Genomic DNA, 18,117 nt, shown 5'->3' with positions numbered 1-18,117 from the left:
ACGAGGCCCCAGAGCTCCGGAGCACGGCTCCCACGCGTGACACCCACGGGGCCCCGGAGCTCCGGAGCACAGCACCCAGAACACTCTAACTGGACCGGCGATTCCAGCCCCTCCAGTGGCCAGGAACCTCCCTGCTGGCCTTTGTCCTTTCCCCCACCAATGCCAGCTAGGCCCGTGGTTCATAGTTACAAGCTGTGCCTTCTAACTACTGATTCTGGAAATGCAAGGTGTATACTAGGCGTTTTGAGTGAGTGTAAAACCAACTTCTAAAACCAGGCCAGGAAATTATGGGTAAAATATCAAAATAAAAAAGTGAAGTTTGGAAAGTTGCTATAAAATCACTGGCAAATAATACATACAAATAAAGAAAAAAAAACCCAGAAGGTGAAATGTGTAGGAAAACTGGTCCACTAGGTTTGCTATGACTGTTGCCATTTCGGGGCAGGCGCTGCTACCGTGACCCGCCAGGGACCCGAGCCCACAGCCAGAGGCAGGAACACAGGCAAAGCAAGCATCAGACCGATGGGGGAGAGACTGCCCACATTTCCTCCCGGGAACAGAGGCAAGGTCGCTATAAACCACAGCCTTCCTAGAACATCAATCCCCACTCCTTCCCTGCTTGCCCTTGGATTAAAACCAAAAACGAACAACTAAGCAAGCGTGATCTGTAAGTAACCCTGAGTGAGACTCCTCCGCTCAGAGATGGACGGGTGTGAGTCATTCTCTGGGCTGCTGGCGCGTCCGGGCTCAGAGGAAGGCGCCTCTCCAGTGTCTCCCAGGGACGCGCTCACACAGCCAGGTTACAGGCACGGGTTCTGCACTGCAGGGCTGTGCCGACCCCCAGCCCCGTGGACTGACGGTCATCTCAACCCGCTGGCCAGAAAACCCACATGAGAATCCGAAGGCCCAAGGTGGCCCAGGCCATCGTACACAAGAACCAAGTCAGAGGAGCGGGGGCTAGCGGCTTAGGGCCTCGTGACAGCACGGTGGGGGTGCGGGTGCGGGTGCCGGTGAAGGACCACGGCCTACAGAAGAGACAAGAGCAGCGGCAGCAGCTCACACAGGCACTACCAGATCCGAGGCAGCGACCCCGGGAGACCGGAAGCCAGGATGGCACGCCAGGAAGTGGACACGGGGCCACCGCACACCACGCGGGGTATTGGGGAAGCAGATCCTGGGACATTTATCTGGGAGCGCGTCAGTGTGGCTGGCAAAGAGGGCACCAAGGGCCCTCACCACATAAGCAAAAATGGTAAAAACAAAACAAAACAAAACAACTGGGCTTTGTTCAAGTAATTTATGTTCACCAAGAAAAAAAGCGTAAAAAAGTGAAAATGAGGGCTGGGGATATGGCCTAGTGGTAGAGTGCTTACCTCGTATAGATGAAGCCCTGGGTTCAATTCCCAGCACCACATATATAGAAAAAGCCAGAAGTGGCGCTGTGGCTCAAGAGGTAGAGTGCTAGCCTTCAGCAGAAAGAAGCCAGGGACAGTGCTCAAGCCCTGAGTCCAAGCCCCAGGACTGGCAAAAACAAAACAAAACAAAACAAAAAAACCCCAATAAGTACTCAACATTATATTGAAAATGAACTATACAACTTGTGGGTGGGAACAGGAGGGAAAAATCAGGAGAGAGGGGGCAGTGACACTACCCCAAAAGAAATCTACTCTTTACACCTGGCTTATGAAACTGTAACCCCTCTGTGCACCACCTTAATAATAACAACATGAAGAAAGTGAAAATGAAGTCCACACAGCAAAGAGACAAGTGCGTGACAAAGGACCAAGGGCTACCTATACGCAGAAGTGTCACAGCACACTACAGCGCGGTCAGGAAGAGGCACAGAAAGGCCGGACACGGGGCTGGACCATGCGTGGCGGGAGGAGTGAGGGTGGACACGCATCGTGGAGCACTGTCCAGCAGCGTCTGCCAGAATCACACACGCGAGGTCCGTGTCCGCCCGATGAGCACACTGGGCGAAACTCCCGCAAAAGCCAACCACGCGCCACTGTCAGCAGTCCCAGCAGAACCAGGGGTCGGGGCAGGGGCCAATGGTCGAGGGAGGGAGGCATTTTTCAGCAGGCACAAAATTTAGGGAGTAGGGAGCAACAATAACATTAAAAAATGTTAATATTTCAAAGGGAGCCAGGGTGAGTGTGAGTTTTGTTTTAGTCTCAGGCTCTAATAAGCTTGGGCCAGGGGCAGCCAGCACAGATTGTGAACACCTCAAATAAAAACCCCAAACACCCACTGAGGCTGGAACCCGTGACTCACACCTGCAATCCCAGCTCCCTTGGAGGCTGAGATAGGAGGATCCTGGTTTGAGGCCAGCCAAGGCAGGAAAGCTCACAAGACCCTTTCTTAACGGAAAGCCAGGCACAGTGGCTCCCCTCCCCCACCCCAGTGACTGCCTACAATGGTGGAACGTGGCTTAGGCCCCATTTCAAAAATGACCCGCCAGTACAGAGGCCTGGCTCGGGGACCTAGCAAGCATAAGGTCCTGAGTTTAGACTCCATTGGGTTTGGGAGCCTGGAGATTTTGTATGAGACGTGACAGGCAGCCAGCATGATACCAAGTGACAGCAGGTAGACAGGTCAGGAAGCCCGCACCCCCAAAGCCCTCCGTGTGGCAGTGTAGACAGGCAGGCGAGAGGCTGCGCCATGCTGCTCGGTGTGGGTGCTCATTATGTGAGTGTGCAAATGGGCACAGCTGTGTCAAGCTCATTTACAATACATACCACTGTTCTATACTACGTGATACTTCCAAAAGAATGAAGAAAAATAAGAAACTAGCTATAGTGGGGTCCACACAGTGCCCCTCCCTTTGCCAACACCCCAATTCAATGAGAGTGTTCCTGCAAGCAGAACACTCACTGCTGGCTAGACAGGACGCATACCATCCTTGAAAAGATCCTTGGCAGAGACAGCTGGCATTGAGCAGAGCACTGGGCCTGCACGGAGCATGCAGGCAAGCAGGGACGGCTGGCACTGAGCTGAGCACCGGGCCTGCACGGAGCATGCACGCAAGCAGGGACGGCTGGCACTGAGCTGAGCACCGGGCCTGCACAGTGCATGACGCAAGCAGGGACCGCGGGCATCAGGCAGAGCACTGGGCCTGCACGGTGCATGACGCAAGCAGGGACCGCGGGCATCGGGCAGAGCACCGGGCCTGCACGGTGCATGACGCAAGCAGGGACCACGGGCATCGGGCAGAGCACCGGGCCTGCATGGTGCATGCACGCAAGCAGGGACCACGGGCATCAAGCAGAGCACCGGGCCTGCACGGCGCATGACGCAAGCAGGGACCACGGGCATCGGGCAGAGCACCGGGCCTGCATGGTGCATGCACGCAAGCAGGGACCACGGGCATCAAGCAGAGCACCGGGCCCGCATGGCGCATGCAGACAAGCAGGGACCGCGGGCATCGGGCAGAGCACCGGGCCTGCATGGCGCATGATGCAAGCAGGGACCACGGGCATTGAGCAGAGCACTGGGCCTGCATGGCGCATGCACGCAAGCAGGGACCACGGGCATTATGCAGAGCACCGGGCCTGCATGGCGCATGCACACAAGCAGGGACCGCGGGCATTGAGCAGAGCACCGGGCCTGCACGGCGCATGCACACAAGCAGGGACCGCGGGCATCGGGCAGAGCACTGGGCCTGCATGGCGCATGCACGCAAGCAGGGACCGCGGGCATCGGGCAGAGCACCGGGCCTGCACGGCGCATGCACACAGGCAGCGTGGCACCTCACAGGGGAGCACGGGGCTCGGATCTGCTCAACGCAGAACCCTGTCTTGGGAGGTTTTCACGCCCTGAGTCTGTGGTAGTGGAAGAAAGCCCAGGGCCCCCGGGGGCCGCTCTGGTGTGGGGGATGGGAAGGAGAGGTGGGGGCTGCTGGCATGGCATCCTGCCTGGGTCACGGCCATTCTCTTTGGTGGTCTGTGAGGATGGGATGGACTTGTTGCTGCCCCAAAGAATTTAGGGAAGAAAGATAGACGGGAGCCATGAGAAGATGGCCTCAGTGCCCCAGCCAGGCCCAGAGACGCAGGTAGCCTGTAAGGCACGCACAAATCCACTAGGCAATGTGCCTTCGGATGGGCATGATGACGCAGGCTTGTAATCCCAGCTACCTGGGAGGCTGAGATTGGGAGGACCACACTGCGAAGCGAGCCTGGGCAAAAAATTCATAACCCCTATGGGAACCACTTGCTCGATGGGCACGGTGGTGCATGCCTGTCATCCCAGCTCTGCCAGGGCAAAAAAGGAGTCTCTGCGGGGGGAGCGGGGAGGCAGAGAGAAAGCAGAAAGGTCTGCGGTGTTGCTTAAGTGGTAGAGTGTCTACCCAGCAAACAAAAGGACTCAAGTTCAGGCCTTGCTAACAAGCACACACATGTGCACGCACACCCCCCCTCACCACCACGGTGGTTGCCAGCCCCCCCGCCCCCCAGAAGCGGTTGTAGGAATCATCCCGTCCCACACAAGGGGGTGGATCTCCACCAAGAAAGCCGACAGGGCGGCCATTTCAGTCTAACCAACACTGCGGACCGGGTCTCCAGCCTGGCTGGCTCCATTCTTTCAGGTGGGTGAACCAAACCTGCACCCCCAGAGCCCCCAGGAGCACACGCCCCTTGGCGCCAACGAGGGGACTCACCCTGAATGCGGTGCCTTCCTCAATGATCGTGGGCAGCTGGGAGAGGCAAATGTCCACCGCGAGGTCCCAGGCCTGCCTGGGGAGAGAACACAGGGGCACCCCAGCATTAGTGAGTAGCCTTGGGCGGGAATTTTGGGGCGAGGGGCCCTGAAAGGCACACAGCAGGATCTGTGGAGGCCCTGGAGGGGGCCAGCTGGAGAAAGGTCTGGGAGAACCCGGCCCAGACCCTGCGTGGGCATTGTCGGTGCTGTGGCCGCCACACCTGGTACATCACATCCATTCTCTACATCCCCCCCAAAAAGAAGCCTCGTCTCCCCCCATGGCGGTTCCCGCTCCGTGTGTGCAGGCAGGGCCTCGGCTGGGGCGTCTGAGGTGGAAGGAGCCAGGCCCTTTGGCGGGCACACATGGGCAGCCCCGCCCCTCGTGAGGACGCCACGGGCGCGCATGGGGGCGGCGTGTCCTTGGCAGTGCGCCTTCCGCCGCGGCCCCGGAATCCAGGCCATGATCCCAGCGAGCAGACGCCATGGCCAGCTCCAGCTTCCAGCCAGCCCCTGGGCTGCCTTCTCTGCGACTCCACGGCTCAGACACTCAGACATGGCAAGATGATTTATGGAGCTTCATAAACACGTCTTACATAACCGGGAGTGGGACTCGATGTCTGGCAGCAGGCTGGCTGCTCTTACGTAAGGCTCCTCGCCAGCCCGCTGCTGCTGGAGGCTCGGGAGCTGGACAGGGCAGGACGTGGCTGTTTGCGCCCACAGGTGGGCCATGACAGGGGACCCCAGAAGTGACGGGTGGCTGGCCACCCAGCAGCGCCTGCCCCCACACGGGTGACACCCGTCCTTCCTGCTTCGAGCCCTCGGCGGCACAGTGGGAGGTGACAGGAGCCCGGGCAGCTGCACCTTCCCAACCTCGCCGGCACCCAGGGGCCTGGAGGATGTGGGGGAGGAAGGGGAACCCCCCCCCCCACTACGCTCCAGACCCCTCCACACGGGATGAGCTCCCTCCACCGGAAACCGTCCTGCAAGCCGCTCTCCCGGGCTGACACACATGCGGGGAGGCCGGAGGCCCGGGGGGCGCTGAGCTGGGGACGATCAGAGGGGACAGCCAGGTCCTGCAGGTTGCAGAGGGCACTGTGCAAAGCAGCGGGGGGCCACCGTGCAGAGCTGGGGTCAGCTCTCTGACCCACGGAGCCTCCGGGGGGGGGGGGGCCCTCGCCTCCCTCCTGCATGGCCTGACGCGGGCAGGCTGCGGCCGGCCTTCCCAAGCTGCAGGTGCACCCCACTTCTGTGGGGGCCGTCTCCCCAGTCACAGGAATGCCACCAGTCGCCCATAGGACCCCATCTCCCCGACATGCCTCCCCCTCTGCCTCTCCGAGTTTGCTGGGACCTCGGGACGCCCTCCTGGGTCCAACAGCGCAGCGGGCCTCCCAGCAGCCTCTCCCCCGGGCTCGGGGAGCTCACTCCCTACACCGCCGTGGCCAGCGCACCCTCCCGCCCCGGGCAGCCCTCACCCTGCTCCACGGACGCGTGCCCCGTGCCCCTCAGGACAGACTCTGACCCATCCAGCACCCGCTAGTGTGTCTCAACTACCAGCGCTCAGCAGGAACCTACAGCAGCCCCAGCCACCCCCAGGCCCTGCTGCTGCTGGGGGCTCCCGGGCCGCCCTCTACTGCCTGTAACCGGACTGCACCCATCCCGCTGGCCTTTCCTAAGGCACCTGCTGCACTGTGCCTTTGCCAGGGGCCCGGGCCCGGCAGCCAGTGGGGACAGACCGGGAGTCGTCAGCAAACCCCTGTGGAAGGAGAATGAAGGAAGAACGGAAGTCCCAGAGCAATCGCTCACGGGTTTAACGACAGCAGGCTGGAAGGAGAGCAGCCCTGGCTGCCCCGTGCCCCCCGCTCCAGGCCCTGCGCTCAGGCTCTCCTCTGAGCACTAGGTGTCCCAAGACTGGGGCTGCAGCCAGCTCCGGCCCAGCTTCACCACAGCTGCAGTGGGGAGCCACGGTGCCCTTCTCACGGGGCTCCTGGGAGGCCCTGAGGTGAGGCAAAGGCTTGGCTGGGCCTCAGGCGCCGAAAGCAATGCCAGCCGGCCAGGACCGCCATGGCATCCGATCGTCAAGCAGGAGCTCTCTGCCTGCACGGCCGTGGCACCAGCGGCTCCAGTCCCCACGCCGCAGGGACGCCCCCGGCCTTGCCCTCCCTGCCGTGAGAACGACGCTCCGGGGCGCCAAGTGATGATCAGTACAGTGGATTCTGTTTCTGGAACGGCAACCTCTTCTCCCTAGTAATTTCCTGAGAGACTCAAGAGTTCCGTGTTATTTTTATTTAGACTAATGAGACTGCATGCTGGCAGGTAAAAGGGCACATTTTCTCTATGTCTTAATACAGGACCAAAACAAGAATGGAAAAATTTTAAATCCAGAAGGAAAGTAAGGAGGTAAGGCTCTGGGTGACGCGGATCAAGACGCCTTGTACTCAGAAACTCATTGGATGAACGGTAACTCCTTGAGAAATGAAGCAAAGCTTTCAGCGGGACGCAGGACTCTTCCCCATTTCAAATACGTGAAAGGCACCTCACTCCCGCTAGCCTTGCCCACCCCGCAGGGCGGGGGCCAGGGGAGGCCATCGGAAGTGGCTCTAGCTAGGGGCGCTAAGCAGCCGCTCGTGCTGGGCTGGGCGGCCCGGCCTGCAGGCGATGGGCACTCAGCTCGACGCTTTGTGGAGACAGAGGCAAACGCAGGTCACTGCAGCTCAGCTATGGGGGTGCCGGGAACTTACTCACAGGAAAAGCGTCTATTTCAGGAGTTCGGATGGAGTGTGCACGGCGGGGGAGAGGGCAGAGCAAGTCTGGGCAGTTGGCCACCCTGAGCGGCTGCAGCTCAGCAGGGTCTCAAGACAGCACTGGCCAGGCCGGGCCCCTTGGGGGCTGTGCATGATGGTGAAGCATATGTACGTGTCTTCTTGTAGCCAGAACGGAGATGTCCACCGTGTCCTCCAGATCACGGAGCAGAGAGCACCTGTTAGTAAGGTTCCGGCAGTTCTCTGAGGCGCTAGCGCTCCCCTGAGGGAGATGGCGCGCTCCTGTCTGGTACGACTGCCCGGATGGTCCTGGACCCCCACCCCCGCCTTCCTGCACCAGAAGGGCAGCGCAGAAGGGTCTTCGCCCCGCTCTGGGCCTAGGGGATGGGGACGGCGCAGAGCAGTGGGAGGGCTGTGGAGGAGAGGTGCCGGGTCCTCAAGCAGAGATGGCTGCAAACCGAGAGCGGGGCGCTCCCTCTGGGGAAGGCCAGAGGACCTCCCTGCTCACATCAAACTAAAATGGGTGACAATGCTGTTCTCACAGAACATTGCTCTCTGATGGTCACAAAGCCAGGGGCTGCCTTTCCTTAGATAAAACCCTATGGAGCTTGCGGCTTTAATTTGGGATTCTCAGCTATGGACGAGTGGGAAAGCAGGTCCTATAAAAGCCCGAGCCATGGCGGTGGGCTGCTGCAGCCACCAGTTCTACCATTTGGCACCCAGGCAGGCGCAGGAGCCAGGAGGAGCGGGAGGTGTCTGCATTAGCACCTCCCACGGTGGCGAGGCAGTGGGGGGAGCCTGCGGGGGGGGGGGCAGCGCTCATCTGTGGAGCAGGGGACTTTCTCAGCTTCTGGCTGCTTGGAAGAGCGGGTTTTTAGGAACCAGGCCTAGGATGGCAGGCGCCCAGGCGGTGGGCCGCAGGAGAGCCTCCCGCCCGCGCAGCTCCATCTGCACCCATCAATCAGAGCACCAAGTGCAGGTCATTACCACAGGGAAACGCCAGGTTTCAGGACCCCTGAAATTGAGAGTGAAGGAGAACGACTCCCTCATGGCTTTGCATCAAAAATTAAACAGGAAACGGGCTCAGAGCATTTCATCACCAGCCTCCCCCGCCTGGAGCCAAGTGTAAATGTACATTACTTATGCTTTAACCTCAATTTTTGTTAGGCTTTGTTCCCTCTTCCCCTCCTGCTAAAAATTCAGCCTCTCCATCACCACCCAAAGATATAATAACTAGATTTTCAATTATTTATTCCAAATGCTCTTTCCCACGTAGCTTCCCATGAGCCCTCTGGGGACGTGTGTGCGACAGTCCGGGTGTGACAGAGCTGGAGTTGGGAGCAGGCCACGCTCGGAGCCTAAAGCCGGCGGAGGGCCGCTGTCCTCCCCTGTGGCATCCTGATCCACCCTGTTCCCCCTCCTTTCAGGGGTGGGAATGTGGGCTGGGACATGCCGTCTGAGGTGGGTCTCATTCCCGGCGTCCCCAGCGGAGGCCAGAGATCTCGCCCAGGGTCATGGGTGGTGAGGAGACGGCTCCAGGTGCCAGCAGGCCTAAAGGACAGGCAGCCTCGGATGCCAAAACTGTGGCTCCATCCAGCCCCGGGTAGACAAGATGGGAGAGAAAGAGCCTGACGACTCATATTTTAACCTAGACACCCAACGCCTTTCACGGGGATGCATGCATCAGGCAACAAGTTCCCTAGAACCAACATGTTTCTCCAAGGGGGGCCAGTGCCCTGCAGACCTGCAGGGCTCCAGCACTTACTGCAGGGACCAAGGGCCTTCTCTTCTCTGGTTTAACATAAAAACGCTGCGTCCAGGGTGCACTGGCTCATGCCTGTCATCTCCGTAAGGCAGGAATTTGAAATTGGGAGGGTGGTGGTTCCAGGCCAGCCCGCGTAAAAAGTTCACAAGACTCCCACCGCAACGGAGAAAGCACGAAAGCACGGATAAGAAGATGGCGGTCCAGACTGCTTGGGTCAAGAAGCAGATCTTATCTCAAAACTAACCACAGCTAAAAGTCTGGTGGCATGGCTCACGCGGTAAGAGCACCTGTGTGGCAAGCACAAAACCGTGAGTTCAAACTCAAGTACTGCTTGAAAAAAAAAAAAAGGCAAGTGCTAAGGTGAGCGGCTCCCCCTCGGGAGGGCGGGCGCGGGGTGTGGCGGCCGCTCTGGCTGCTCGGTCTGTGCACACGGTGCCCGGGGAGCGCTCCCTCCATGGAGGCGAGCGCGGTTGGCGGCGCTGGCCCACGGCCGGTCCCGGCTCAGGGCGCAGGGGCCTGTGGGGCCGCGCATCCGGGGGCTTCCTGACGGCCTGTGGAACCTTCTCAACCAACACAAGCATAGGCACAGCCGCGACGTCGCGGGGGAGACAAGGCCTGGCGGCTGCCTGTGCCGGCTTCCCTGCTCTGCAAGCACCTTGCTTTCCACGAGTGGATCAACTCTAGGTGACTACGCCTCACCACCTTCATAGGAGCCTTGGGCCAGGGCAGCCGGTGACATTCCCGGCCTCGTCGGCCACGGCTGGGGAGGCCACCAACAGCGAGGGACCTGTCCAAGGCAGCCTGCCAGTGGCCAGGCTGCACACGGAAGCAGGCCTGCCAGGGAACTCGTGTCTCAGTAGCTAAAAACTCAGAACCAGCACTCAAAACCAGAAATCCTAGTCTACGGGCAGGAGTCAATTTGCCATTAAACCAGTTCCCTTGTGTGGGGGGCGCTTACTGGTTACCCAGTCTGAGAAGCCTGTTCAGCCACGTGTTCGGTGGCAGGAAGAAGAGAGGAGCCTGCAGTCAGGTTTGTCCACCCCAGGACCCCAAGAAAAAGGAGGTGGGGTTCTCAGTGGCACACACGCTGCCTGGGCTCCAGCTCCCCGCACCACAGACAGGCTCTCCTTGACTTCTAGTCGATGCCGGGTCACAATGGCTTCAGACAATGGGACTGACGCATGCTCACTTTCCAGCGCAGATGCAAGCTGGCGCCACAGGCTGGAAACTCCCTGGAGAGACTGTGTCAGAGGCGCGCAGGTCTCCTTGAACCCCTATTGACACTGACTTCCCTAACAAGAGCCCTTCACTTTCACTTGCCTGGCCCTTCCTAGCACACAGACAAGAAGCTGTGGCGTCAGCTCTGCAGTCGACACCCAACAGAGGGGCCTCCAGACAACAGGCAAGACGGCATCGGCTCAGGCGGAAGGGGACGCAAGCAAGGTGCCCGGACGTGGCTGGCCAAAGCCCCTGGGGACACCTCCCCTGGTAGCCCTGTCCCCAGCACCCTGCTTGGCCCTAACGAGGCAGAAGGCAGGTTGCCTCGAGACCATGGGTGTGTTTGGCTATCAGAACGTTGCTTTAAAAAGTGTATGAAGGGGCTGGGAATATGGCCTAGTGGCAAGAGCGCTGGCCTCCTACACATGAAGCCCTGGGTTCAATTCCCCAGCACCACATATATGGAAAACGGCCAGAAGGGGCGCTGTGGCTCAGGTGGCAGGGTGCTAGCCTTGAGCGGGAAGAGGCCAGGGAAGGTGCTCAGGCCCTGAGTCCAAGGCCCAGGATGGCAAAAAAAAAAAAAAAAAAAAAAAAAAAAAAAGTGTATGAAGGGCTGGGGATGTGGCTCAGTGGTAGAGTGCTTGCCTTGCACACACAAAGCCCTGGGTTCAACTCTCAGTCCCACATACACAGAAAAAGCCGCAAGCTTTTTCGGCACTGTGGCTCAAGTGGCAGAGTGCTAGCCTTCAGCAAAAGAAACTCAGGGACAGTGCCTAGGCCTGACCTCAAGTGCCAGGACTGGCAAAAAAGAAAAAAAAACGTGTATTAAAAGACCAACTTTATATATAAAAATCAGATGCTTATAAATGAGAATATGTGTGTTGATGCCAGAATGTTCCACACTGCGGCATGCCTTCTCAAGAGCCGTCCGATGAGAACTTCCTCCAGAAGTAGATGCTGGACAAACACAGGCCCCAGCATGTCCAAGCTGGGTCCCCTCCACCGGGGGCTGGAACCGCTGGTGGCATTCACGGCCCCTTCTGTCAGAATGTGACCCGGGTGACTCAGACCCCGTGGCTGGGCTCTGTCTCTCTCGGCAGGCACCCTGTCGGGAAATGGCTGCTACTGAGCCGGCCCTCTCCAGCCTCGTGTCAGCCCCGCCCTCCTGGCGGAGCAGCGCACGCACCGCTCAGCCACCGGCTGCCCAGGGCACTGGGCGGCGCTGACTCCCGGTCCCCCCGCGAGGGGGGGCGACCCGTCATGACGTCCGTGTTTCCACTCGCCACCGCACGCACGTGCGCCTCAGCCCTGACGCCGAGGGAGGAGGGCATTAAGGGCTGCTGCCTGGAGTCTCGATGAGGATGGAGGACTCAGGCCACACCCAGGCTGAGTGAGAAAGGGGCCCAGGCCGCCCCACACCAGGCCTGGAGCGGCTCATGGAGCTGGCAGGCTGTGTCTATGACTTACTCAGGATCAAGTCCCTGCCGGAGCTCCACTGCCTTCATTGTTATTTCACAATGTCTATCCGTACGCTTTCTTACAGAAGGCAGAACTTATGAGAAGAGGGGCGGCCGCGAGGCAGAGCCCTTGGCTTCGTGGGCTCCCGGTGGGGCAGTGAGAGCCCACTGGCCAGTACTGCAGGGGTCTGCCCAGCGCTCAGGACAGCACAGAGACCCGCACGGGCTCACTGGGCCTTTCTGTTAGCAAGTCTGTCATGTCAGCCTTTCTTGTTTTTTTGCCAGTCCTGGGGCTTGAACCAGGGCCTGAGCACTATCCCTGGCTTCTTTTTGCTCAAGGCTAGCACTCTGCCACTTGAGCCACAGCGCCACTTCCGGCTTTTTCTATATACGTGGTGCTGAGGAATCGAACCCAGGGCTTCATGTAAACGAGACAAGCACTTAACCACTAGGCCATACTCCCAGCCTTTCATGTCAGCCTTTCTCAGCAGAGAAAGACAGCGGTGTGTCCCCAGTGCTTGGGGCACTGCCTCAACGTGTCAAAAGAATTCGTAGGCTTCCTGTGCTTTTAACCAGGCCCCCGCAGGCCCCCTCAGCCCCAGGCCGGGTGTGCGGCTGCTGGAGGGTTAAGCCAGCCGCCCCCAGTGGGCATTTCTTCAACAGCCCACTGGCCACAGGGGACCACAGACAGGACAAGTCTAATGACGTGAATTACTTTTTCAACTCAGGATTATAATGACTTCTTTCCATATCATTCAAAAGAATACCAAATGAACTGGAAGCCTAGGTACTAAACTTTAGGGAATTCTGCTAGTTATGTTTTTACCATGTACAGAAACACCCATTTCTTCTGTTTCCAGGTTTGTATTTATAACAAGTGATAGCTAAACCATAATTCAATTTTAAATGTGATGTTTAGCTTTTGGAAGGCTTGGGAAATCTGCAGGCATGGTTTAAATCCTAAAGAAACCTCCGCCAGCTTTGGAGATGTCCTGTCCTGCCCCGTCCTGCCCCGTCCTGCCCTGCCGCGTGCTGCGGAGACACAGCAGCGCTGCTGATGTAAGCTGGCATTCTGCTTTTGCCGCTTACATGTACTGTGAATAGCAAGAAGTTGAATTTTAAGATTGCTTCATTCTTCGAGCGCACTCGTGGCTTCGGCTTACATCTCCGTTCTGGCAGGTCCTGGGGTTCTTCCCAGTTTTCCCTTTTGGAACAAATGCTCTGAGGCTCTGGCTACTAGCTCTGCCTGTCAGCCTTTCAGAACGCACCGCTGGTCAGGTGCCTCCTATTTTCCCAGACCCGCTTACGTAGGATCGTGGACGAGGTCGCATGCAGGGCTGGGCACAGTGGGAGGATAGGGAAGGAGGTATGGAGCTGGTCAGAGAGCCAGGGGCCACCAAGGTCACAGCTAAGGACAAGGTGCTCAGTAGTCAGCGGTTCTGACTTGGCACGCATGAATGGGTGGAGAGAGCAGGCTTCCTGACTCCCTGGTCATCTCCAATGTCTGGCTGGATAGGGGAATACAGAGCTGCACCCCTGAAGGAGAGAACATGGCCTACTCCGGGCTCTAGGGTGGGACCCAGGCCCTGCCCCCTCCCCTCCGCGCCCCCCCCCCCCCCCAGCCTTGCCAGGCTCACCGAGCCGAGGACAGAGAGAAACGCCTCACGTGACAGTGAGGCTGCAGCCCGCTGGGCCGTCTCCCCGGGTCAAGGTTGTTTCTCCCGGGTGCTCTTTGTCCCCGGGGTTTGTCTAAAAGCGGAGTCAAGTGCTGGCATTTACACAAGTGCCCAGCAACGACTCCTCCCTTCCCCAGGCCATTCCCTTGCCTGCCCGAGCCTCCGCTTCCCGTCAGGTCTGTCCCCCGCGAGCTGTGGCCACAGGCACGCCGGGCCTGCAGAGCCCCTCGCGGTGCAGATCCCCTCGCGGTGCAGATCCCGGCGGGTCTCCTTCCCAAGCCCTGCTGCTTCCCGCCGCCCTTCCCTGCGGCGCCGCTAGGGGGCGCTGCTCCCGTCAGTGCGCGCTTCCCCCGTGCAGGCGGCTCCGGGGGAGGAAGGCGCTCGGTGCCTCTTCCCCGGCGCAGAGGGCCTGGGCCTTCCGCCCAGCGGACCGTGGCGGGTGGTCGGGGCCCGCGGCGCGGCAGCTGTGACGACGCGCAGGGTGACATCGGCTGGCCACGTGTCTGGTCCGAGTCTCTGAGCGATGCTGAGCAGTGGGGTCTCGAGCAGCTTCCAGTGCCGCTGAGCCTGAAGGGACTCTATTTGGAGGACCCGGACCCCCGGCACTGTGACATTACGCTATTCTAAGCCACCAAGCTGTGGCAACTGTTCTGCAACAACAGACAGTGATAAAGATAACTAAACCTTCTTTAATTCTTTCCAGACCCCGGAGTTTCTGCTCCTCGTTGCGGTGCTTGAAGGGATTTCCTGGTGCCAAACAGCGCGGCATGTCCACCAGAAAACAGACTACCGCTTGTACAGCATTTGTGAGTTCAAATGCTTTCCTCCAGTGCTAATCTCTTTGATTCGGCACGTTTGCTCCCCGGGGCCTTTGAACTCAGATTTTCCGGGAGGCCCAGGTTTGCTGTGCCTTCTCCACACTGAACTGTTCCTTCCCCCAAGGCCGAGTGGCTAAGGAGTCTTCATGTGCGAGTGAAGGGCCCACGCGCGGGGCAGCTTAAATCAGAGATAAGGATAAAAGAGTCTAGGATAAAATGAAGCTTTTGAAATGCAAAAGCAAAGTCCCGAGCGCTCCAGTCTCAGGACGTCAATCCCTGGCCTCCCACCAGGTAGCGCCCGGGGGGCACAGGGAGCCACCAGCAGGCTCTGCTCCTGCACCTCCACTCCACCGCCCCCAGCCGGCGCTCGTTCCGAACTGCCCACCCAATCCCATCGTGAAGACACCAACTAGCCTGCTAGGGAGGAGGGGAGCGTGGAGGAGGCCCTGCGCCCTGTCTTCCTGCTGGATGAAGTCCCAGTGCAGAGCGCAGACACCGTTCCCTCTGCTGAGGATCAGGGCTGTCCCTACGTGACCCAACAGAAATGGATTTCAGCCACTGAATCTGGCCCGCGGTGGCGGGTCCTGGGGCCTCCTCTCCTCAGGGGGCAGGGCTGGGGGAGCTTGTCTTACCAAGCACAGCCCTGCAGTCACTGCCAGAGCTGAGCAGGGTCTGGTGCTTGGGTCCACACATCAAGGAGCAGGAGTCGCTCCGGATGAGAAAAGGAAATCAACAGCTGGGTAGGAGCCAGTGCTGAGCCTAGCAGTCCACTTGGACCTCCTGCCTCTTCACTCTAGAAGGTAGGGACTGTGTCTTCACGTTTCACGTTTACAGTCCATGCATGTGCTAGGCACAAAGCATTCTGGTTTTCTCATACAAATAAAAATATTAAGTTCCTGTTTTGCTTTGGAAATTCTGGGGTTTGAACTCAGCTTTGTGCTTGCTTGGCTCCATGCTCCTTCTCCTTTGCGTTTCTAGCCAGGAGGTAAGCAGTTTGCTTTATCATGCTCTTCAACCACGTGGTGTTGCCTTGCCACAGGCCCAAAGAGTAGGGCCAACAGACCTCTATAACCATGACCCAAATAGACTTTCACCCCGATAAGCTCATTATCTCCGGTGTTTTGCTACATCAAAGGAAAGCTTGTAGTAGGCAATGGAACAAAAGAAACCAGACATCTTCAGAGATGCCTTCTCTAAGGCCAAATCACACTGTTTCATTGTTACAAATATTACTTGTATAAGTGGCAGCAGCAATGGGAGGGACTTACACTTAACTGTGCGTGTGTGTGAAGCATACAAATTAGCTGATCATAAGTTCAATGGTTTCAGCTCATGGAGCAATCCTAGATGTCCCTCATAAATTCAGGGGGCCATTTCGTTACTGAGGCCAGAGGTCCAGTGCAGGGTGCTGCTCCCTGACCCCCCGGGGGAGGGTGGGCCGGAGGCTACTGGCCTCCCCTGCGCCAAGGCTCACGGTGGGCTCTCACTTCTGCAGGACATCTCGGGGGCACTGTATTTGACTTAGCTGGGTCTGGGTGCCAAGCCTCCCCACGGTGTCTGGGTAGGTCTCTGACCCCCTCCCCCGCCCCCTCCGCAGCAGGGAGCACGCACGAGAAAGCCCACCGCGGAAGCCCACAGACACTTACCACATGGCATGCATGTAGGTCGGCGGGAGGCGGGGGCTGCTGACGGGGGTGCAGTTATATGATCTCATGATTCTTTCTGCCAATAAAAAATTTCGAAACAGACTTGCCACCAGCAGGTCCTGTCTGAAGAGCTTTTGGAAGAGATCTGAGGACAGATAAAAAGATAAGCCATCTTCACTGACTGGGGTCCAGTATTTGAACTAAGTACAGAAAGAAGCTCCATCAAAAATTACAAACAAGTTGAGACTAACATGCGGTTTTCACTGGCAACATATACACACATGCATACACACACACACACACACACACGTAGCACATATGAGCAAACACTAGAAACCCAGCTAACCCGGCTGGGAATATGGCCTAGTGGCAAGAGTGCTTGTCTCATATACATGAAGCCCTGGGTTCGATTCCCCAGCACCACATATACAGAAAACGGCCAGAAGCGGCGCTGTGGCTCAAGTGGCAGAGTGCTAGCCTTGAGCAAAAAGAAGCCAAGGACAGTGCTCAGGCCCTGAGTCCAAGTCCAGGACTACCCCCCCCCCCAAAAAAAAAGAAGTCCCACAAAATTTGAGACTGGGAATATGGCCTAGTGGAAGAGTGCTTGCCTCATATGCATGAAGCCCTGGGTTCGATTCCTCACCACCACATATATAGAAAAGGCCAGAAGTGGCTCTGTGGCTCAAGTGGCAGAGTGCTAGCCTTGAGCGGGAAGAAGCCAGGGACAGTGCTCAGGCCCTCAGTTCAAGGCCCAGGACTGGCCAAAAAAAAAAAAAAGAAAGAAAAAGAAAGAAACCCAGCTAACCAACAAACAACAGTGTGCAAATAACTTTTCTAAGAGGACTTCTAGTTTTGACAAGTAAGGCCACTGCCAGTATTGACGCAGAGAGCTGAAGGCGTGCTGCCCAACAGTGAGGAAAGAACTGGCGTGACCTCACCATACGCCGTGGCTCTGAGGGCCGCACAGGGAGCTCCTCTGATCCTCTCAGAAACCTCCTGAGGTTCTCACCTTCCCCTGCCCAGCCCTCCCTCTAGTCGGACCTCACGGGGGGGGGGGGGGGGGGGGGGGCCTCCCTCCCAGCAGGCGGGCAGCCTCACCCCGGGGGAGCACATTCCACGCGATGGTGTCCGTGATGGCCGTGAAGATCCAGTTCAGCTCGCCCAGGGGAGTCCTCCTGTCATTCAGCCGGCCAGGAATCCTAGAACACAGGTGCACCCCGTGAGTGCTGTCGAGGCAGCAGAGGCAACAAAGGCGGCCAGGGAAAGGAGAAGCCTCGGAACCGAGGGAGAGGCCGGGCGTGTGGCCGGAAAGCTCTCTTTCCCTCCATAACATGCCGAACTCCTAACATCTCAGCCATGAGGAGGAAATGAATCTATACAGGCTCACACCCTAAAAAGTCTCCATCCCCCGCCCCCGCCCGCCCGCCCGCCTCTGATCCGTGATGAGCAGGATCTTCAGCTGGCCCTGGCTGTGTGGACCAAACCCGCCTGGGTAGAACAGCTTTCCAGTCCTATGTGTGCAGCACGGGCCACAGACTGGACGTCGAGGTCAGGGCTGTACCGTACCCCACAACCCTCCAGCACTGCCTCTTCCTGGGCTCCCCACGGCAGGAGTGTTGCTGTCAGCCCAAGAGAGCCAGGAAGGAAGTCCCGCCTGACAAGGACCACTCGTCTCAGTCATCAACAACGTTCTCAGGGCCTGCAGCAGGCCGGGCCAGGGCCGCTCCCGACGGCCGACCCTCCCGGATGGACGGGTGGGCCATGCGCGCCACGCACAGGTGCTGGGCAACGCCATGCGGGGCGGGGGCGGGGCGGGGCGGGGCGTGCAGAGGCGAGGGAGCTGAGGGAAGGCCGGGCGGGGCTCGGCGCGGGGACAGCCACGCAGCCCGTCCAGCGGGGCACGGCAGGGGCAGAGCCTGAGGCGCGGGCATTTCCTCTTCTGCTCGACAGCAAGCATCATTTCATCCGCTAGGTAGCAAGTTTAATTATATCTGACTGGAAACTTTTTTTTTTCCTCCCAGAAGGAAAATGTTCACAGTAATTTAGTTTGGAGACTAGAGTGTGATTCCTGCTATTTATAAGA

The 18,117-nt window shown here is 58.5% G+C and overlaps 1 protein-coding gene across 2 annotated transcripts in view; it reads right to left on the bottom strand.

The window, feature by feature from the left end:
• Rptor (regulatory associated protein of MTOR complex 1) overlaps positions 1-18,117 on the bottom strand; it is a 270,069-nt gene that overhangs the window by 60,877 nt on the left and 191,075 nt on the right. For both annotated transcript variants that reach the window (XM_048366647.1, XM_048366648.1), the window contains 3 exons: positions 17,133-17,233; positions 16,035-16,179; positions 4,655-4,730 (listed from right to left, as the gene is read on the bottom strand). In XM_048366647.1, the coding sequence (XP_048222604.1) occupies positions 4,655-4,730; positions 16,035-16,179; positions 17,133-17,233 (322 nt within the window). The remainder of the gene's footprint in view (positions 1-4,654; positions 4,731-16,034; positions 16,180-17,132; positions 17,234-18,117) is intronic.

The sequence above is a fragment of the Perognathus longimembris genome, chromosome 17 (assembly GCF_023159225.1).
Source record: "Perognathus longimembris pacificus isolate PPM17 chromosome 17, ASM2315922v1, whole genome shotgun sequence".
Lineage (NCBI taxonomy): Eukaryota > Metazoa > Chordata > Mammalia > Rodentia > Heteromyidae > Perognathus > Perognathus longimembris.
The sequence above is the reverse complement of the archived record's forward strand: the minus strand, read 5'-3'. Positions and strand labels throughout refer to the sequence as shown.